Source organism: Colobus angolensis, unplaced genomic scaffold (genome assembly GCF_000951035.1).
Source record: "Colobus angolensis palliatus isolate OR3802 unplaced genomic scaffold, Cang.pa_1.0 Scaffold8, whole genome shotgun sequence".
NCBI lineage: Eukaryota > Metazoa > Chordata > Mammalia > Primates > Cercopithecidae > Colobus > Colobus angolensis.
The window spans coordinates 8,300,336-8,322,964 of NW_012121820.1; the positions used below are offsets into that span (position 1 = coordinate 8,300,336).

Here is a 22,629-nt window from a genome sequence, read left to right on the forward strand (position 1 = left end):
GGTAGGCAGCCTATAAGATAGGTGGCGCGCCCGCCTGGGGCCACTTGCTGCAGCCTGCACGCCCTCTCCAGTCCGCGGTGCCATGGCCCCCGCCCGTCTGTTCGCGCTGCTGCTGCTCTTCGTAGGCGGAGTCGCCGAGTCGGTGGGTGCTTGGAGGTCCCGGGGGGACGGGGGAGCCTCAGGCCGGTGCCTCCTTTGTTCCTCGGAGCGTGGGATGGGGGGAGCAGATCAGGGGGTACGCCACCCCCAACTGGACACCGTGGCCCGGGAAACTTTGTTGGAAACTTTGCTCCGGGGTCACGGGCCATCTCCGGGATGGCTTCACGCGCCGTGCGCCCCTCGCCTGTTGCTCTTCCCGCCTCCCCTGGCCCTGTGGGCTCCTTAGTGACTAAGCCGGTGTCAACTCTTCAACTCCCACACCCTCGCCCCTTCCCTGGTGACCCTGGGGCAGGCTTGGAGCGCTGAATCCCCTCTTCACTTTCTAGGCGCCCAGAGCGGACAGCTTTAGGATCCGAGATGGCCTGGGGATCGGGGGCTGCGTGTACTCGGAAGGGGGAGGGGTTTAGGGTTGTGCGAAGCCCTCTTTCACACACCAGGGAGAACTGAGCCCTGACCTCAGTTGTGGCCCCAGCTCTGTCATTGACTTGTGACTTAGGGCAAAGTCCTGCCCTTCTGAATCTCTTCCCAATACTGCACCACGGATCTGAGGGAATGGGGCAAGAGGGGACTGCTACTGCTTTAGGGTTTCTGGAAAGTTGGGGACTTTGCTCTTTTCAAGGACAGAGGAGAGGAATGGTTTAGACTCAACGTTTAGCCAGGAGCTGAGCTTCTGCTTTCTGCAAGAAGTGTGTTCATTTTTCTCAGTTGCAGGTAAGAAAATTGAAGCATCCACCTTGAGTGAGGTGAAGAGGGTTGGGTGAGAGAAGGCCTCGATCAGCCCAGAGAAACCTTCTCACTGTCCACTGGTCTCTGTCATAACTGTCCCTGGGCCAGCAGAAGCTCTATCCATCCCTACAGTCAGCTGAGGAGGAGGGGGTCAATCTCATCTGGGAAGCTGGGGGCATGGGAATTACTGGTGAAGGCAATCTATCCCCCAGTGCCTGAGCTTTGTGCCCCTTTTGTGCCCTTTAGCTCCAGTTTTCAGAGAGAGTGAGTCCTTGCAGTTTAACCATTAATGTTAATTTCTTCGAAAGCCTTGGGGCTCCCATTCCTCTGAATTTACTTAGGGGAAGGTTGATTCTGCCTGCAGGCTCTTCTTGAGGAATGAATGAGACCCTAGGCAATACTTCAGCACGATTCCAGGCATGCCATGATGATTGCAAACATTTAGCGCCTTTGTGGGGGGGGGGGCAGACATTGTTCTAATAACTTTCTAATGGGTATATCAAGGAGCTTAATTCCAACAACAATCCTACTGTGTATTGTTCTTAAACTGGTCCTGAGGCTAGAGAGGTTAAGTAACTTGCCCAGGGTCACACAGTTAATAAACAATAAATGGTGAGTCAGATTGAAATTTAGGCAGCCAGGCTTTCAAATGTCTGCTTTAGCTTCTATGCTTTGTGCTACTCCAAGCGTTCCATACTTGGTAACTCAAGACGGGTTTAGAATCGGTTGAGATTTTAGGCTGGAAGGCAAAGGAATTCTGAGGTGGGAAGGAAACAAGGCCAGTAAGGTGATGACTTAACTTAAACCAAGGGCTACCTTGCCTGAAAGGTTAGTGGCTGAGGACCCAAGCCTTCTGCCTCTGGCGCAGTGCTCTAAACTAGGCCCTGCAGGGTGTATTGGGGTCAAGCAACTGGGGAAGCATCCCAAGGGATACCTCCTGGGCAGTATAGGGAAAAAGAGGAAAGGACCCAGGAGGTTGCTGAGGTCACCATGTGCCCAATCACATGCCAGTTTCCTCCCAGGGGCTGTAAGCCTGCAGGTGCTTCAGGGTGCTGAGCAGACAGCTGTGTCCTGGGGGCATTCTGAAGGATGTGGTTTGGGGGAAGGGGACTGTGTCAGTCCTGCCTGGATGACCCATCAGCTGGAGGAGACATCAGCCCTGGGCAGCTGCTTCCTGAGAAAGGTGTCAAGTCTCATCCTGACCTCAGCTCTCTCCTTCCTGGCTAATGTCACAGACCTCCTGCCTGTAACTGGGGCACAGGGCTTCCCCTTTGGCCTATCCCCTCCCTCTTTCCTAGGTTGTGGTTGGAAAAATCAGACCTAGTCACAGTTGGCTTGGACTGAAGAGATGATCCAGCGTGTCCTTTTCTTTTTGCAGGTAGAGAAAAGTGAGGCCCAGGGAGAAGGACTTTGCTAATAGCAGCTAGGATTGATAGAGTACTTTTTATATGACAGATCTGGTGCATTTTATCCTCACAAAAAAGACCTATCACATGGGGATTCTATTATGCTCACTTTCCAAATGTGAGAGGTAAAATGGTACTACTTTGAGTTAGCAGAGAGCATCCAGGACCCCAGGATCTCTGACTAGTAGTCCTCCCATTGTGAGTGGTGTTCCCCCCACTGTTCCATCATTCCCCTTACCACCCCCATGTTTTGGAAGGGAACCCAGGCTCAGTACCCAGCTGTCCTCTCCTCTGTTTGGCTGGGCTTGCTATACTAAACCAGTTCTTCCTGTCCAGCTGGGAGCATTCCCTGATCTGCCTTCCTGCCACTCCCTCTCAGGCCAATTAAAGGCAGCCTTGTTTAGGGAGTCCCCTCCACCCAAAGGTGTTTCTACCCAGGGGCACAGCCTACTGACTTGGCCCCAGGCCCAGGCAGTTCTGGGGAAGTGTCTCCCACCTATCAAGTGTACTTGATAGTTTAAGGACATTTCTGGTCTTCTACAGCATCCTCTTCTTGAGCGGGGGTGGGGCGGAAGCCTAGGGACTTCTGGGACCCTTGAGTGAACAGTAAGAGCTCTTGGGACTTCTCGAGCCCAGGGAGTTATCAAACACCCAGGAAAATATTTGGGCCATGATTTGGAGGGTTCCATGAGGTTGGGGGGAGGCCTCTTTCCCTGCTGGGCTGACATCCCCCATTTTAAAATGAAAGATTTGAACAGGGTGGCCTCGAGTCCTTTCCATCTCTGAATTTGATTAATAACTTAAGTACCTACTATTCAAAAGAGGTCTCTCTCTTGAAGGAATTAAGAGGGAATGAACATAACTCCACCAAATTCTGAATCCTCTCCCCCTCCACCCCCACACACCCAGGGCAGGAACTCTGCTCTATTTGTTTTTGTGAAATACCTGTCCCCTAGTTAGTACTCAGGAAATGCTTGTATGAATGAATAAATTCATGCATGTAACTTTATTCTAAATGGTTCATTAATGTTATTTATTGCTAGTATGAATATCTCCCCGTACTGCAAGGTACTATTTTCTCTATTTTTACAGGAAATGGATGCTCAGAGGAATGCAGTGGCTTGCTAAGGTCAGAATCAGGTCCGACTGATAGGGCAAGGTGTCTGGTTTGAATGTCCTCAGAATATTCCAGATGAGGAAATTTGCTGGGTTTGAAGGTAGATACCTTAGGTCCTACTTCTGCATTGCTGGGTGACCTTGAGCAAACATGCCCTATCTCTGGGTCTCAGTGTCCCCAGCTCTAAAATAAGGAGGCTGGACCATTGCCTTCTAAGGTCCTTCCTGCCCGGAGAGCCCATTGATGAGGGGAGGGGCCCTTTCCTGGTCTCCTTGGTAAAGTCTAAACAAATCCCAGTCTCAGAAGAGAAGTGGGGGTGAGGGGACATTCGGCTCCTGCCATCCCCAGCTCCTAGAAACAGAGGGCTTTTCCAAGGACTTTGAGTGCTGAGCTTGCCTGAATGAGGAGCTGGGGAAGCCAGGCTGGGCTCCCAGCCCCAGCTCCCTGTTGGGAGAAGTTGGCTCCTAGCTGTCCTTCAACTTCCTGGACTGGACAGGCAGGTGTGATTTCCAAATGATCACTTAAAATTGGGGTAAGGGGCTGCACCGAGTGCTGTGAGTCACTGCATGCTAGCGTAGCCTGCCTGAGTCACCCATTTCCTTTCAAACTCTTGGCTAATAGGACAGCTCTGTGGTGGGGGTGTTGGAATGCGCTCAGAGTTTTACCTCGTCCTTTGGGAGTCATTGTTTCAGTGTCCAGGGCCTTGAGGGGACATACAGGAAATGTTTGTACTAGGGCCGGCACTTTCACGTGTGGGCTTTGACATTGTACATTGTGCAGCCAGTCCTCAAAATTGGGCTTTAGACCTCTGCAGAGCAGGTAGTACTGTTTTCCCCTTTAAGGCAAAACTGAGGCTGCAACTGGCCTGCATTTTTTCATAGAGCAAAAGCTGGTACCGTTCAGGTTTGGTTTGACCCCAGGATTTTCTGATATTTGTGATGACCCCTCTTTGCTTCCTGGGGCTGGCCAGAGGGCACTGAAACATTGGCTTGGTGTTAGGCAGACCTAACTCCAGACGTGCTAAGTCCACCTCTTACTAGTTACATGAACTCAGTCCTGCTACTCAACCTCTGAGCCCCAGCCTCCCGGTCTGTTAAGGAAATCATGATACCAGTGTGACGAAGCTTAGAGGAGACGATAGACCTGTAAATAAAGGCACCTAGTATCATGCCTGGTAGGGAGGAGGTGTTACTTAGTGACAGTTCCCTTCCTTGCCCAGGCCACCTTCATGCCAGAGGGTCCTATCTCCTCCTGGAAAGCTTTCTCCCATCCCCCTTATCCCCCTTATCTACCCCCACACTGGGAGGTGGGAAGGGAGAAGTCTAGGGTGGGGCTGTTGGAATCCGAATCTCCTATTTGTTTATCTTAGAAGTGGGCTGTTTGCTAATTATTGAATGGGTTTATGTTTAAACAAGAACCAGTTCTGGGCAGCCCCACCTCTCCTGCTGGGATTTGTTGGAGCCTCGTGCTGAACAGTTTGCAGCCTGGAGGGAGAGGGGGCAGGGGGTTTGCCAAGGGTAACGGACCAGTCTGGACGCTGCCCAGGACTTGGGGTCACCCTCCTGTGCTGGAGGGGCAGAGTTTCTACTCTTAAGGAGGCTGAGTAATTGCAAATAGCACTTTGAGGGGTGAGGTGTTGGTAGACAGAAAAGGTATAGTGTTCTGAAAAGCCAGTTTCTCATATATTTTCACTGCATGGTGCCCTAGAGAGGGAGGAGAGAGAACACATATGTCAACAGCTGGGGTCTCATTTAACCTTAGAAGAACAAGCCTGACTTCTTGGGCTGGTTTGTCATTAACTCAGTGGTGACCTTTAGGCGCATTCTCGAACCTCACTGGGGCCTCTCTGGTCCTGTCTGCTGAAGGCTGGGTGACTGAAAAACGGTACAGAAAACTCCAGTCCCTGTCCTAGCTCTGCTGCTCACCCAGGGACACACACAGTTAGTACGTCACTTTGTTGATGTGAACCCCAGTGTCCTCTATAAAACACCTGTGGCACTCAAAGGTCATAATCGGTGTTTGGCAAACTTGTAAAGTTCTGGCTTTATTAGCACCTAGACAAGGGTTCTTAACCTGGCCAGAGTTTAGCTTTGGGGAGGTGGTGTCTGTGCATGTGTTGAAAATGTAAACTACGAGTTACAGTTATTGGGGTTTAGACCTTTTTATCCTTTTCAGGGGGCTTCAGTACTACCCAAAAGGTCACTCTGATCTCAGCAGTTCTTTCTGGCTTTGACCTTTCTACAGTCATCCTTCCTCCCTCCCCCACTTCCCAGCCTTGTTCATGCCTCCAGTTTCCCCCAACCCCCACCATCAGCCCAGACCTTCCTATTCAGCAGCTCCCACCCCTTCAGGCTGCATCTCACCCCTCCCCCGTCCTCCAGGCCGAGGAGCTCGGCTGCTCCAGTTTTCTCTGGCACAGTAGAAGAGGCTGCTGGTCAGGTGACACCTGGGGTAATGGAAAGGGGAGGCAGGGAGAGGCTGGTATGTGTGGAAACAGTGACTTGGTGAAGCCCAGCAGTCAGTGGCTGGCCTGCGGGGACTGGCGGTGTCACTCCAGCCTCTGGGCGTGGGGGCAGCTGTGGCACATGGCTGGCCCGGCTACCCAGAGTGGGGATACTCCTTGCCTTGGGGAAGCCCTGCCGGAGCCATCTGTGGGACAGACTGACCTGGTCTGGAGGATGGCTTCTCTGCGGGGTGGTGAGGAAGGCTGGGAAGAGGCAGGAAGCCAGACCCAGGGCTGATCTAATCAACTGAGACAAGGCTACAGCGTGGGCTCTCTGCTCTGAGAACACAGGAGGTTTGTTTACATCCCAAGAGCCTCCCTAGCCCTCAGATCCAGCAGGGATTTCGGATCTGCTGCCTAGATTACAAGCTCCAGCTTCAATGCACCTCTGTCTCCGAGGCCCTGAGGGAGCCAGCCCCCTCCTGGCTGTCTCCACCAGTAATCGGAGCAATGCCCAGCTTGGTTACCGGGCTGGGACAGAGGGAGGCTTGTCTCTGAGACCTTTTACAGATTGGGAAACTGAGGCTCAGAGAAGGGAATTGTCCACGATCATCCGGGGAGTTGATAACAAAGGTGCTGGATCAACTCCTGGCAGGGAGACGTCCAGAGGCTCCTGAACCCTTCCCCCATTTCTAGCTGGCACCCTAGGATCCTGGAGTTCTTGCTGTGGGAATGGACTGCCTTGGGGCTTGGTGAAAAGCTGGTTGCTGACAGTGCCAGGCCTGGCTCTCTCCTGAGTGATTGTGTTCGGAGTAACCCGACCTTGAAGGCGACATTTGAACCCTCACTCCACCCCCACCCCAGACCTGGTTTAACCATCCAGGCAGGCACCAGACCACCAGACCATGGATTGGTGTGTAGTTTCTTTTTACCTTCTAAATACTTTTATTTTGTCCCTGGGGACCCAGGTCCCCAAGTAGAATTTCAGGTGTTTCTGATCACTGTCGTTTGCACCTTCGGGGAAAATAAAAATAGTCTTTACCTGTATCTGCTTAGGACAGGTGGTCAAAGCTGTGTGACCTTGGGCAGGTCTCTGACTATCTCTGCATCTTTTTTTCCACAGTCTGAAGGGACCTGATTGGTTGAAAAGTCTCTGGGCTCAGAAGCAAAATGATAACCCATTATAGGTTATATTCCTTTACAGTTTGCAAAGCAGCATCTCCCTGTCCCCAGGCTAGCTTCCTTCCAGCAATAGAACTGCCTCTGCAAGTTTTCCCAGGCCTCTGATCCTTTGAACACTAATCCCACTGGCCAGGAGGAAGGCAGGTGGGGGTTAATCACAGCCACTATTCATTGATCACCTGCTGTGTACCAGGCCACGTGCTGGGTCCCTTGCACACACAAATGCATTCCACTTACTCCTCATCACCCGCAAGGCGCTACCAGCCCTAGTCACAAAAGAAGAAACCAAGGATTTCAGAGATGAAATAAACTCCCAAGCTCATATCGTTAGGAAGTGGCAGAACTCACACTTGTGAATCTGCCTTGATGCACAACCACTCCGGGTGGTAGAGTCACAGTTGTAGGCCCCAGATTTTAGCCATTCTGGGGAATGTCTGGCCCTTAAAGAAGTGGGTGGGGTGGGGAAGAACAGTTACTGCTCGTATACGCTGCTGGGGGTCGCCTGCCAGAAATCATTCTGGTGGGTCCGGGTGTTGGAGCCCCAGGTACTTGCCATCCCCTCTCCCCACTAAATTTGGCTTACCCAATTATTACCCTTCTGGTCTTGCCTCCTGATAGAAGGGTCAGGTGTGTCCCCAACCCTACCTCCCCTGGGGAGGAGCCAGGTGCGGGGAGGCTCTCATTAGTTCACAGTTATCCAAGCCCAGACCCTGAACTCCTCCCTGGTGCCCCAGCCAAGTTTCTGTTCCTTTGTTTAAGCAATATCACTTTCATCTTTGTTTACTCCTGGGCAGGAGCAGGGGTGCCCTGGAGCCCTGGCCCAGGCAGTGTGTTGTAGACTGGCGGGTTAGGCTGGAGAGAAGTGAACAGTGGGTGGCAGTGAGAAGCCTAGTTGTGGTTAGGATGTGGTCTTGAGAAAGATCTGGATTTGAATCCCAGCTCTATTGCTTTCTAGTTGCATGACATTGGATAAGTGACTCAGCTGAACCTTAGTTTTCTCGTCTGCAAAATGGGTAGAGCACCTTGCAAAGCTGTTTTGCCAATTAAATAAACTCGTATAAACGAAGTACCAGCATGGTGCTTGGCATGTAGTGGATACTCGTTTTAGTCACTCATGCTTTTGATAGGGTTGGGATAGGATCTTTTCGTAGCTTCATGCCTATAGCCAAAATGGGGAGTATAACTGTGATGACAGCTGCTGCCTGTGGATTTGCTGAGACCCTTAGGGGCAGCCAAGACCCTTGAAGGGGAGAGAAGGTAATTCCTGTCTGGGAACCAGGAGACCTGGGTTCTAATTCCATCTCTGCTGCCAGCTGCTTGGATGACCTTGGCAAAGTCCCTTGTCGTCTTGTCTGTTTGCTAGGTTATAAAATCAGATACCTTCTGTTGGCAGGTGTTAGTTTCTATATCTAGGATCTCTAAACCCCCAGGCACTAATCCCAGATCCCCACCAGCCACAGGGCCGGCAGGGTCTGTGGGACCCAGGCCCACTGCCCTATTTTTTATTTTTTGGAGACAGGGTCTTCCTCTGTCACCCAGGCTGGAGTGCAGTGGCGCAATCGTAGCTCACTGCAGCCTCGACCTCCTGGGCTCAAGTGATCCTCCCACCTCAGCCTCCTGAGTAGCTGGGACCACAGGCATGCACAACCACATTTGGCTAATTTTTGTAGAGATGGGGTTTCACCATGTTGCTCAGGCTGATCTCAAACTCCTGGGCTCAAGTGATCCTCCCACCTTGGCCTCCCAAAATGTTGGGATTAAGCCACTGTACCTAGCCACCACTGTCTTATTTAGTTGGTAATTTCTGTTGTGTGTTCATGAAAAGGACAAAGATACAAAGAGACTTGAGGGCCCAGAGGGTGCCTTTGCATGTACACACATGAACACACATGCCTGGGCAAAGGTGGGGTGAGCTGAGGAGAACAGACCACATTCTTAGCCAGGAGCAGGGCGGGGTCCATCTCTGGTCAGGGCTGGGTCTGGCTGCTGGGTGGCCTGGTTCTTCAAAGCTACCCAGACTGAATGGGCTTTATCTGAAAAGAGGGCGGAGGAGAGGAGGGCCGCTGGTGGCTTCCCAACCTTTACGGAAAAAAGAGCCATTGCCCACAATCCCACAGGGCTTGGTCCTGTCTTGCTGGCCTAGTCCTAAATGGCTCTTACCCACTTGGGAGATTCCTTCCTTCTTGTCAGAGGTCATGGGTGGAGAAGGGACCAAAACAGGGCAGAGAGGGGACTTCCAGAGCTGAAGGAGAGATTTAATTCCCTCTGTCCTCCCATCACCACTGGGAGCTGGAAGAAGTTTCTTCCCAGCCCCTTGACTTGCTGTAGGAGGGAAATCCTGGGCTCATCTAAATGCAGCCTTTGAAGACTCCATCTTTCCAGAACTTTGGAATAGGATCGACTCCTGGCCGTGCCACGGAGCCCCGGGGTGACTTTAGACTAGACTAGTTTCTTTTTTGGAAACTGAATATAAAAATGAAGGGTTAAGGATGAACAGGTGCCCACAAAGAGGGCTGAACTGGAAATAAATCTTGGTTTCAGCCTTGGTTTTGCTGCTGACTTGGCTGCAAGATCTTCACAACCCACTTTCGCTCATAGCCTTCATTTCTTTCATGTAAAACGGAGGTAATTCCTAACAGCCAATGGGCATGCTAATCCCATGGGTTGTTTTGAAATATCTCTTAGCACTTTCACATACTGAAGAGAGGCTGGATGCATAAACAACATTCCGTGGCTCCCAGGGGCAATGAGGAGTGGGAAAAAGTCTCTCAGCCTGAGACAAATCCCTATTGAGGACTTTGACCTGGTCAACAAGTGGCCAAAGTGTACCATTCTTTCTTTCTCCCGGCTGGATTTGACCCTCCCCGCCCCTACTTAACAGGGCTCCCTTGGAGCCTGGGGCAGGCTGTGTTCATGTGTGCATATGTGTTCATGCATGTGTTTATGTGTTTGTGGTTAAAGATCCAGGTGAGTGATGCCTGGGTTCTGGTCCAGTGTGGTTACTTCCTGCTCATGTGACCTTGGACAAGTGACTTTACTTTTCTGAGCCCTTGTTTCCATCTCTGCAAAAAGGGACTATTCAAAGGACCTAGAGAGGTTGTGTGCTTGTTTAAGGCTTGTCACTTGGGTTCTTGGGGGATTTGCCGCCGGAGATGGAAGTAGGAGCCCAGGGACCCTGCCCTTAGGTATAGGCACTTGGGCAGCCATGGGGAGCCTTCCTCCTGCTCTGCCAAACCAAAGCCACAGGCAAGGGCTATGTGCGGGGGCTTGAATTCCAGCACCAGCAGCCCAGCAACTCCTGATTCCCGAGTCATGAAGTCATCTCTGACCAGGACTTAACCTCTCTGGCTTTCCACCCCGACGGGTGCCAAGCGTTCAGCAGAGATTCTCCCCTCTCCCCGGGGAGAGAGTGATTCCTAGCCACTGCCTTTCTTGCAGCCTGACCCCGCTCCCTTCCGGGAATCCAGCATCCTCCCTCTGTGGGGGTGGAAGAGGGGCATGAGGGTCAGGCTCCACCTGCCTCTCCCCGGAAGCCCAGGGGGGAGAGTACAGGAGTGGCTCCAAAGCAGCTTTCCTGGGCCTCTCCTGCAATGACAGTAGCCTTATCTTAGGGACAGATGTTCCTTCTCACACCCCCTCCTTTGTCAATGGCAGTCTCAGCTGTGTGAAGGACAGCCTGGGGTGACCGAAAAAGAGACCTGACCTCTTTCTATCCTGAGTTATGTAGCGAACGCTCTGTGTGACCTTGGGCAAGTCCTTGCCCTGTTCCAGGCTCAGATTCAAGTTGTGTGAAACGGGAGGACAGGAGCTCCTTGGGTCCTGGAATTCTGTGATTCTAAGCAGACTCCCAGCTCCTGCAGTTATGGGGTCTGGAGATGGGAATGTCTTGCAGCGGGAGGGGCATGGTGTATTGAACTTAATGAAAAACCCCAACTCTCCTGGCAAATACTAGGCACTTTAATGTTTGAATTAATTAATAGAATAATGAACTTTGCTCAGAGCAACTGTTCTCTGGGCAAACAGAAGCCTGAGCCCAGAAGCTGGAGGAAGGGTGACGGGCATCCAAATGTTTCCTGTGCTCTTGAGGGTGCTTTGTTCCCACTCCGTGGAGCTACAGGATGGGAGCAGGGTACCTGGTGTACTGTAGGGCTGCCCGGGACCTTTGACACTTTCCTTTGGCAAGCTGTTTGGTGGGAGTGGACCTGAGACTCTGTCATGATCAGCTGTGTCTCCATGGGGTAGTGGCTGAGTGACGTTTATGGGTACTGGAGTGGATGGTCTGTGAAGGTGAGGATTGTGCCTCTTGGTGTCTGCATGGTGCTGGCAGCAGAGCAGATCTGTGGGAGATGTTTGGAAGGCAAGACTGAAGCCAAGAGTGCACTCCTGAGTCATCAGGTCTGGGCAGCACCCTGACCTGAGGCTGTCTTAGGGTGTGCGTGAGGCAGCCCTGTCTGTCCCGGCCCAGACTGACTCAGCTGGGAAAAGTGTCCTGGACTGGGTAAGACCAGAACCAGCAGCCCACTCCCTGTCCTGTGTGAATCAGCTGCCACTGCATCACAGAGCCCTGGAGTGTAGCATCCCAGCGCTCTGTGCATGGAGACTCCTGGCTCTGAAGTCAGGCAGCCCTGTGTGTGCAATCCTTGCTCTTCCATCCGCCAGCTGTGTCACCAAAAGAAAATGACTCTCTCGGCTGTAAAAATAAGTGAATAACATGCCTCCAGAGTTATTAAAACAGGGCCCAGCACACAGCAAGTGCTTGGTAAATGATACCTAGCCATATTAATACTTTGATTATTACCTCATTTACTATTTTTATTTTTTTTGAGACGGGGGTCTCACTCTAGCTCAGGCTAGAGTGCAGCAGCGTGATCCTGGCTTACTGCAACCTCTGCCTCCCAGGTTCAAGCAATTCTCCTGTCTCAGCCTCCCAAGTAGCTGGGACTACAGGTGCAAGCCACCACGCCCAGCTAAGTTTTGTATTTGTAGTAGAGATGGGGTTTCACTGTGTTGGCCAGGCTGGTCTTGAACTCCTGACCTCAGGTGATCTGCCTGCCTCAGCCTCCCAAAGTGTTGGGATTACAGGTGTGAGCCACAGTGCCCTGCCTCATGTACTATTTTTATTTGGCCAGAATGGGAAAGAGACTTGCCTAAGGACACACGGCGAGTTAAGAGGTAGAGTGGGATCCAGGATGCAGGTCTCCAGGCCCTGGCCTGGTCTCTTTTTAGGTTTTGAATGCCCACTTTACTAGCTTTCGGGCATCGGCTGTCATGGAGCACTGGGGATGTTGGCTGATGTGTCTCCTTTCTTTATCTTAGATCCGAGAGACTGAGGTCATCGACCCCCAGGACCTCCTAGAAGGCCGATACTTCTCTGGAGCCCTACCAGATGATGAGGATGTAGTGGGACCCGGGCAGGAATCTGATGACTTTGAGCTGTCTGGCTCTGGAGATCTGGGTACGGAAGGTGTGGTGGGCAGGCGTAGGCACAGAGCTGGAGGGAGTGGTGGCCTAAGCAACCAGGAGGGTGCCCATGCCTTGAGACTTGGATTTTTGTGGGACTTTTCCTAGAATGCCCTTCCTCCTTCTCAAAAAAAGGGGAGACAAAAGAAACGGATTCACCTTTTCCATCCTTGAGAGCCCCTGGGGACAAGCTGTGTGCTGCTTTGAAGTCATTGGTAGCTCTGGGTTTTCTGAGCTCCAGCCTGAACCTGTCCTCATGGGCTCTTCTCTTTGCTGCAGGGCATGGTGGGGGTGGGGTGAGGGTAGGATGGGTGGCAGGACAGGGTTGGGGTGGGGAAAGAGGACCCATAGAGTGTTTTCCTTTCTCTGAAAGCAAAAGTTCCAGCCTGTGCCACATGGTGAGAACTTGTCTCTACAAAAACACAAAAATTGGCCAGACGTGGTGGCATGCACCTGTAGGAGTCCCAGTTACTTGGGAGGCTGAAGTGGGAGGATCCCTTGAGCCTAGGAGGTTGGGACTGCAGTGAGCCAAGATCATGCTACTGCACTCCAGCCTGGGTGACAGAGTGAGACCTTTGTCTCAAAAAAAAAAAAAAAAAAAGGAAAAGTAGCAGCTTAGAAGTGGGGATGGGGTGGGAGGGGGCATGAGTGGGCAGAGATGTAGTTGGGAAACCAAGAATAAGTCCCTGCTTCAGTGGGGGTGGGATGGGTGAAGGGCCCAAGGCCTCCAGGCCAGACAGCTAATAAATGTCCCTCCTGTGTGCAGAGAGGTGTTAATGATTGCAAGTTTTAGCTTTGGAGTCACATGGTCCTGAGTTCAAGCCTCCACCCAGTGTGAACTGAGCCTCAGTTTTCTAATCTGTAAAATGGGAATAATAAAGATAGTACATCAGTGTTGTGGGGACTGAACTGACTTAAAGCTTTTGGCACCCACCAAGCACTCAGTACGTGTGTGTTTGGTTTTTTAAAAATATAAATTTTATGGTCAGGCGTGGTGGCTCATGCCTGTAATCCCAGCATTTTAGGAGGCCAAGGCAGGCAGATCCACAAAGTCAGGAGTTTGAGACCAGCCTGGCCAACATGGTGAAACCCCGTTTCTACTAAAATTACAAAAATTATCCAGGTGTGGTGTCGGGTGCCTGTAATGCCAGCTACTTGGGAGGCTGAGACAGGAGAATTGCTTGAACCTGGGAGGCAGAGGTTGCAGTGAGCTGAAATCGCGCCGCTTGCACTCCAACCTGGTGACAGAGCAAGACTCCATCTTGAAAAAAGATAAAAATAAAAACATAAATTTTATTATGTACATTTAAGGCATACAACATGATGTTACGGGATACATATAGATAGTGAAAAAGTTACTACAGTGGAGTTAGTTAATATATCCATCATCTCACATAGTCATCCAGTAAATGTTTTAATATTGCAGTTAGAGTTTTCTTTCTCAATAGTTAATTCCCTGGGGATCTTGTTAAAATGTAGATTTTGGCCGGGCATGGTGGCTTACACCTGTAATCGAAGCGCTTTTGGAGGCCAAGGTGGGCGGATCATGAGGTCAAAAGATCGAGACCATCCTGGCCAACCAACATGGTGAAACCCCGTCTCTACTAAAAATACAAAGATCAGCTGGGCATCGTGGCGCACCCCTGTAGTTTCAGCTACTTCAGGGGCTGAGGCAGGAGAATCCCTTGAACCCAGGGGGTGGAGGTTGCAGTGAGCCGAGATGGCACCACTGCACTCCAGCCCAGGCAACAGAGAGAGACTCTGTCTCAAAAGAAAAAAAAAAAAGTAGATTTTGATTCAGTCAGCCCTGAAATTCTACTTTTTTTTTTGAGACGAAGTCTTGTTCTGTTGCCCAGGCTGGAGTGCAGTGGCACGATCTTGGCTCACTGCAACCTCTGCCAACCAGGTTCAAGCGATTCTCCTGCCTCAGCCTCCCAAGTAGCTGGGATTACAGGTGCCTGCCATCACGCCCGGATAATTTTTGTATTTTTATCAGAGACAGGGTTTCACTATGCTGGCCAGGCTGGTCTCGAACTCCTGAACTCAAGTGATCTGCCCGCCTTGGCCTCCCAAAATGCTGGGATTACAGGTGTGAGCCACCCTGCCTGGCCTTGAAATTCTACATTTCTAACCAACTCTCAGGTGTTGCTCTTGGTTTTTGGATCCACACTTTGCAGAGCAAGGGTTTAGAGCAAATGAAGCCTCTGCCCAGCGGCCAGCTCACACATTCCTGTGAAAGAGCCAGGGGGTGGGTCTGAGGAACCCCATTTTACAGATGAGATGACTGAGGTAGGGGTGGGGAAGCTTGCTTGCTGGACATTGAGCATTTGGAGGCTGGTTGTACGGTGGAGCTACCACCAACCCTGGCTGAAGGGGTCATTTTCCTGGGGTAATGGGCCTCACACTCACACAGCTCTTCTGACCTTACAGATGACTTGGAAGACTCCACAATCAGCCCTGAAGTTATCCATCCCTTGGTAAGTAGCTACATGCTTCTGCCTCTTCCACTTTTCTCCTCTACAGCAGACCTATTAGGAGAGGCAGAAAATACAGCCCCCATAGGCAGAATAAGTGAGGGGTCTTTTTTTTTTTTTTTTTGAGACGGAGTCTGGCTCTGTCGCCCAGGCTGGAGTGCAGTGGCCGGATCTCAGCTCTCTGCAAGCTCCGCCTCCCGGGCTTACGCCATTCTCCTGCCTCAGCCTCCCGAGTAGCTGGGACTACAGGCGCCCGCCACGTCCCCCGGCTAGTTTTTTGTATTTTTTTTTTTTTTAGTAGAGACGGGGTTTCAACGTGTTAGCCAGGATGGTCTTGATCTCCTGACCTCGTGATCCGCCCGTCTCGGCCTCCCAAAGTGCTGGGATTACAGGCTTGAGCCACCGCGCCCGGCCGAGGGGTCTTACCCCACTATGCGGGATGGCTTTTTAAAAATCTGGCCCTGGGCTGGGCGTGGTGGCTTAGGCCTGCAATCCCAGCACTTTGGGAGGCTTGAGGTCAGGAGTTTGAGACCAGCCTGGGCAACATGATGAAACCTGTCTCTACAAAAAATACAAAAATAAGCCAGGTGTGGTGGCATTGTGCCTGTAGTCCCAGCTACTTGAGAGGCTGAGGTGGGAGAATGGCTTAAGTCCAGGAGGCAGAGGTTGCAGTGAGCCAAGATTGTGCCAATGCACTCTAGCCTGGGTGACAGAGCCAGACTGTGTTAAACAAACAAAAAAATCTGGCCTCAGCCTCATTTTGTAGGTTGCCGGTAGGCCATCCTCCCTGCAGGGATAGTCACCGTCAACACCAACTCCTTTTCTCTACATTTATGGCTATTTCCTAGCATTGATATAAAAGTATATATACAGGCCAGGCACAGTGGCTAATGCCTGTAATCCCAGCACTTTGGGAGGCCAAGGCAGGCAGATCACCTGAGGTCAGGAGTTCGAGACCAGCCTGGCCAACATGGTGAAACCCTATCTCCACTAAAAACACAAAAAATTAGCCAGGCTTGGTGGCGGGCACCTATAGTCCCGGCTACTTGATTGGGAGGCTGAGGTAAGAGAATCACTTGAACCTGGGAGGCAGAGGTTGCAGTGGGCAGAGCCATTGCACCCCAGCCTGGGCAACAGAGTGAGACTCCCATTCAAAAAAAAAAAATATATATATATAATCCTGTGAACTATGTTTTTCACTTAGACTGGTCATGAGTATTTGCCTGCATAATTTAATGCTCTTGTCATTTTTATAGGCTGCATAATAGTTTACCTGATTCCTTTTATTGATGGAAAAATGGTTTATAATTTCTTAACATTTTAAAATGATAACACTGCAGCAAACATCTTTTTTATTTTTGCAGAGCGATAATAAGTTTATTAAGAAAGTAAAGGAATAAAAGAATGGCTACTTCACAGGCAGAGGAGCTGCAGCAAGCATCTTTAACACGCAGTCTCTGAAGAGCTCCTTACGATAGAGTTTCCAGGGCAAAACTGCTACCTTAAAGCGCAAACGATGTCTAAGGTTTTGCCAAACTGCTTCCAGGGTGGTTGGTCTAGAATAACCAGTGGCCAGCAGTGCAGGAGAGCACCTGCTTCCCTGTTCCCTTGGTCACATTCATTTTTCATTTGGGACAGATATACTAGAAAAGTTGGGGATAAGCATTTTGGCAGCATAATTGTGGAGAGGTTGTTACCAATTCCTGCTCCAGGACCATATGGTTCAGCTGAATGTGGCAGAACCAGATTCTCTGCCTGGCTGAATGTCCCTGTCCCCTTTGCCCTGAGTCTTCCAAAATATGCTGAGTGTCTCTTCTCCTTTCTGCCCATCCAGGTGCCTCTAGATAACCATATCCCTGAGAAGGCAGGGTCTGGGAGCCAAGTCCCCACTGAAACCAAGAAACTGGAGGAGAATGAGGTTATTCCCAAGAGGATCTCACCCATTGAAACAAGTGAGGATGTGTCTAACAAGGTGTCCATGTCCAGCACTGTGCAGGGCAGCAATATCTTTGAGAGAACGGAGGTCCTGGCAGGTAAGGCCCCATGCTGCTTATAAGATGCCTTGAAGGTGGAAAGGGGCTCAGTGGGGGAGAGCACCTGCAGGCAGGGATGCTTCCAGCCCATGGGGCTCCTTGGCGCCCCTTCCTTTTGCCCATTCAGGTTCTCCTAGAACATTGAAAGACTACACCTCCCTTATGGGGTGGCTCTGACCGTGCAGCCTGGTGGAGGGAGAGGAAAAAGTGCCTATCAAAGGCTTCTGGAAAATAGGCATTGAGTCATTCTCTTGCCTTAAGTCCTTCTCATTTATTTTTCAAAGGACTTTCACTGTATACGTTTGGCATCTGGGAGTTAATCATTAAAAGTTAATTTCCCTTCTAAGTCTGGAGGCTCCTTCAAATTGGGTTAGCTTCCCCTCCCGCTACTGTATCACTTGGCAGCCTTGTGACCTTGGCTGAGAAGCTTTTGAACTTGATCAGCCTCAGTTTCCTTATCTGTAAAATGGGTACAGTGATACCTCCTGGGGTTGATATAATGAGTCCATGAAAAATAAAATATGAAAGAACTTTGCACACTGTAAAGGATTGTTCTGATTTGGCCTCAGTTGAGAGTTCTTTACTGGAATGTGCATCGTGAGGAATGTTTTGTCCCAGGGTGTTGACAAGAGGGATGGAGGGAACTCCTCAAGGTCATGGCTGAGGGCCTGTCTGGATGAACTGGCCCGGCAAGTGGGCACCCTGGGCCCATGCTGGGTAACTCCTGTCTCCTGGGAATCAGCAGGGCCAGCGGCTCCGAGGAGGCTTGAGCTATAGGGACAGAGCCTGGCTTCATCCAAGGACAGATTAAAGGTCTCACCTGCCTCTTGTAAAGAGGGTTCCTGGGAGCATAGCCCCAGGTGACTGGGCCCACCTCAGCCCTGACCCCGGCTTCCTGGTATCAGAGCCAAAGTTCTTTTTGCTTTTCTTTCAGAAGTAAAAAGATTTGCATAAGGCTTTGGATTTGCATAAGGTTTTGCTCTAATTAACTAAAGGTGCTATTGCTCCCAAAGAAAAATTTGAAAACCACTGGTTAATACAAGCACCTGCTTCTTACACATGGGGAGACTGAGGCCCAGGCTTTGGGCCACATAGTAGGAAAAGAACTGAAGCCAGGTTATCTATTTGATCTTCCGTTTGAGAATTATACAAGCCTAAGAGCCTTATGTGAAAAGTTACATTGTTAGCTGGTATGGTGGAATCCCCCATTCCAGAAGCTTTAATCAGCACCCAGGACCTTTATTAAATGCTTGCTGTATGCTGTGTGATTCCTGTGCCCCTCATTGAGTCCCTACAACACAAAACTGAGTCTAAAGAACTTATCCGAAGTCACAAAACCGGGAAGTGGTAGACCTGGCATTTGGACCAAGGACCACAGTCAGCTTCCAAGCCTGTGCTTGAAACTTGACCCTGTGGGTCGTCCCAGTGCAGACCTAGGGCCTCATGGAGCAACTGGGACCGTCAGAGGGAAAGATAGAGACAAGAATGGGGTTGATGCGTGATATTCCATGTGCTTTCTCTGGCACCTCCTGGGGGTACTTTATTGTTGCTTTTTCATAGGATTTTACCTAAGAAAGAACCTTGCTTGACTCCTCCGTGCCACTCTGTCCCCATTGTGTACATAGATTTGTAGTGTGTGCAGGGATGGAAAATTAATCTTCTTAGCCCGAGTAAGACCGAATTAGGGGACTCAATCTGCCACCGAAGGGATTCCGTGAGGCATCCCTGCCCCTAGCAAACAAGAAAGAGTCATTCAGGCCACCTGGCAGAGTGGACAGGCCAGACCCACTCACCATTAGACGCCCATCTTTGCCTGACACTAGGCAGGTTCTCCTCTCAGAGCCTGAACGTGTCATTTATTAAGTACTTCCTGTTGTGCACACCTGATTCTTGGGGTTCGGGACACAGATACAAACCTCAAACCTTTTCAGTTAATGAATCTTGAGAAAATGCTATGCACTAGGCACTGTTCTAAGCACTTTGAGTGGATTAATTTATTTAATCCTTAGGACAAATGTATGAGAAAGGTATGGCTATTCCCATTTTGCAGTAGGGAGATGAAGGAAACTTGCCCCAAATCACATAGCCAGGAAGTAGGAGAGGTAGGAGTGAAAACCAGGCCTTAGCTACTGAGTTCTGTATGTAATCGTAACATAAGAGCTTGGAATTAGTATGTTCTGCATGTGTGCACTTTGAATGCATATACCTGTCCACGAAGGGTAGGCTATATAGGTAAATATGCACACAGGGAAAGCTAGAGAGTGCCCTGTGCTAAGGACTGCAGGATAAATATGTCTATAGGGATATCCATAGCCTACCATTTTCTCCTGTTCCTAGCTCAGTTAGTGCTAGGCTGTTGCAGGGCAGTCTGCTTGGTGTTTACAAAGAGCCTGGGCTTTAGATTCAGGCAGATGTGGGTTAAAGCAGTGGCCTTGGCTGAGTGTGGTGGCTCACGCCTGTAATTCCAGCACTTTGGGAGGCCGAGGTGGGCGAGGTCAGGAGTTCAAGACCAGCCTGGCCAACATAGTGAAACCCCATCTCTACTAAAAATACAAAAATTAGCCAGGCATGGTGACACGTGCCTGTAGTCCCAGCTACTCGGGAGTCTGAGGCAGGAGAATTGCTTGAACCCGGGAGGTAGAGGTTGCAGTGAGCCGAGTTCACGCCACTGCTCTCCAGCTTGGGCAACAGAGTGAGACTTCATTTCAAAAACAAAACGAAACAAAAAAGTAGTGGCCTTGCCACTAGCCCTGTGGTCTTCAGTGACTTAAAATGCCAACAAGCCCCTTCTTATAACTGGGGTCATGAGGTCAACTTCAATAAGGCGCCAGCTTGCCTGGCACAGGCAGTGGTGACGATGAGGACGTGTGGTTGTAAGAGAACTGATGGTGGGGGAAAGAGGGTCCCTAGGTCCTGATGAGGAGCTCTCACCGGCACCTCTTCTCTCTCCTCCTCTCCAGCTCTGATTGTGGGTGGCGTTGTAGGCATCCTCTTTGCCGTCTTCCTGATCCTCCTGCTCATGTACCGTATGAAGAAGAAGGATGAAGGCAGCTATGACCTGGGCAAGAAACCCATCTACAAGAAAGCCCCCACCAATGAGTTCTACGCGTGAAGCTTGCGTGTGGGCACTGGCTTGGACTTTAGCAGGGAGGGAAGCCAGGGGATTTTGAAGGGTGGACATTAGGGTAGGGTGAGGTCAACCTAATACTGACTTGTCAGTATCTCCAGCTCTGATTACCTTTGAAGTGTTCAGAAGAGACATTGTCTTCTACTGTTCTCCCAGGTTCTTCTTGATCTTTGGGCCTCAGTTTCCCTGGCAGAAAAATGGGTTCAACTTGGCCTTTCTGAAGGCAAGCCTGGGATTGGATCACCTCTCAAACTTCCAGTTAAGAATCTAGGTCTGGCCTCAAGCCCATACTGACCATGCCTCATCCGGAGCCCCTCTGAAGCCAGGGGGCTAATGGGTGTTGTGTGGAGTCCTGGCTGGAGGTCCTCCCGCGGTGGCCTTCCTCCTTTCCTTTCACAGCCGGTCTCTCTGCCAGGAACTGGGGGAAGGAACTGGAACCACCCGTGCCTTGAGATGTTTCTGTAAATGGGTCCTCGTGATCACACTACGGGAGTCTCTGTGGTATATACCTTGGGCCATTCTAGGCTCTTTCAAGTGACTTTTGGAAATCAATCTTTTTTATTTGCGGGGGAGGATGGGGAAAAGAGCTGAGAGTTTATGCTGAGATGGATTTATAGAATATTTGTAAATCTATTTTTAGTGTTTGTTCGTTTTTTTTTTACTGTTCATTCCTTTGTGCAGAGTGTATCTCTCTGCCTGGGCAAGAGTGTGGAGGTGCCGAGGTGTCTTCATTCTCTTGCACATTTCCACGGCACCTGCTATGTTTCTATTTAATGGTTTTTGTTTTTGTTTGTTTCTTGAAAATGAGAGAAGAGCCGGAGAGATGATTTTTATTAATTTTTTTTTTTTTTTTTTACTATTTATAGCTTTAGATAGGGCCTCCCTTCCCCTCTCCTCTCTTTGTTCTCTTTCATTAAACCCCTTCCCCAGTTTTTTTTTTTTTATATACTTTAAACCCCGCTCCTCATGGCCTTGGCCCTTTCTGAAGCTGCTTCCTCTTATAAAATAGCTTGTACTGAAACATAGTTTTTTGTTTTTGTTTTTGTTTTTTTTAGCAGATCCCAAAATATAATGAAGGGGATGGTGGGATATTTGTGTCTATGTTCTTATAATATATTATTATTCTTCCTTGGTTCTAGAAAAATAGATAAATCTATTTTTTTTCAGGAAAGAGTGTGGTATTTCCAGTTTGATGTGGCTGGATGGTTGAGTGAGTGAATTTTCATGTGGCTGGGTGGGTTTTTGCCTTTTTCTCTTGCCCTGTTCCTGGTGCCTTCTGATGGGGCTGGAATAGTTGAGGTGAACAGTTCTACCCTTTCTGCCTTCTGTTTGGGACCCAGCTGGTGTTCTTTGGTTTGCTTTCTTCAGGTTCTAGGGCTGTGCTATCCAATACCGTAACCACAGACAGCTGTTTAAAGTTAAGCCAATTAAAATCACATAAGATTAAAAATTCCTTCCTCAGTTGCACTAACCACGTTTCTAGAGGCTTCACTATATGTGGCTCATGGCTACTGTATTGACAGCAGAGAGCATATCCATCTATTGGACAGCACTGTTCTAGAGAACTGAACTGGCTTAACGAGTCACAGCCTCAGCTGTGCTGGGACGACCCTTGTCTCCCTGGGTAGGGGAGGGGGAATGGGGGAGGGCTGATGAGGCCCCAGCTGGGGCCTGTTGTCTGGGATCCTCCCTCTCCTGAGAGGGGAGGCCTGGTGGCTTAGCCCGGGCAGGTCATGTCTCCTCCTGACCCCAGTGGCTGGGGTGAGGGGAACCACCCTCCCTTGCTGCACCAGTGGCCATTAGCTCCCGTCACCACTGCAACCCAGGGTCCCAGCTGGCTGGGTCCTCTTCTGCCCCCAGTGCCCTTCTCCTGGGCTGTGTTGGAGTGAGCACCTCCTCTATAGGCACCTCTCACACTGTTGTCTGTTACTGATTTTTTTTTGATAAAAAGATAATAAAACCTGGTACTTTCTAAACTGCCTGCCTCTGTCATTTTAGTCATAACAAGTCTTCCTTTTTGGGCTGTGTATCCCCTTGATCTCAGTGGAGCATGAAGAAACTCCCCTGACCAAATCCCCATGGGGTGCCAGACATGCCGGGGGGTGGGCAGAGGGTGGGAGCAGAGATGTAAGAAGGCAGGAAGGGGCCTAGAGAGGAGGGAAGATTTCAGAACATGCACTCTGATGGCCTATGCAGCATATCACCCCTACTTCAAGGTTTTGTTTAGGTAGCACTGTGTTTAAACAGCAAACACAAAAATCTTTGCATCAGTTGCCATCCATAGAAATCAGGAGGTTTCTCATAAAAATCCAGATTTCTCACTTTTCTTGGGAAAAAGAAATTTAAAAATTGGCAGCTGTCGGCCTGCAGGGCAACAAGAGAGAGCTGCTGAGTGGCAGGCACCCATCTAGATGTGGGCTTTCCACACCAACATCTCTGCCTGCTTCACTCAGGTCACCGCTGCAGCCAGGCAGGCTGGCAGGCTCTGGAAATAGCATTGGC

At 50.2% G+C, this 22,629-nt stretch overlaps 1 protein-coding gene across 2 annotated transcripts; it reads left to right on the plus strand.

Annotated features, from left to right (window-relative positions):
• The first annotated feature begins 42 nt into the window (after positions 1-42).
• On the plus strand, positions 43-22,103 carry SDC4 (syndecan 4). 2 transcript variants are annotated; one of them, XM_011928948.1, is made up of 5 exons: positions 43-142; positions 12,350-12,488; positions 14,924-14,970; positions 16,802-17,000; positions 19,961-22,103. In XM_011928948.1, exons 1-5 carry the CDS (start codon positions 83-85, stop codon positions 20,110-20,112), a joined length of 597 nt encoding a protein of 198 aa, XP_011784338.1. In that variant the 5' UTR covers positions 43-82; the 3' UTR covers positions 20,113-22,103. The 2 variants fall into 2 exon arrangements, with proteins under 2 accessions (XP_011784338.1, XP_011784339.1); XM_011928949.1 differs by lacking the exon at positions 19,961-22,103 and adding an exon at positions 17,128-17,548 and having other exon boundaries at positions 50-142.
• Positions 22,104-22,629: the final 526 nt, after the last annotated feature.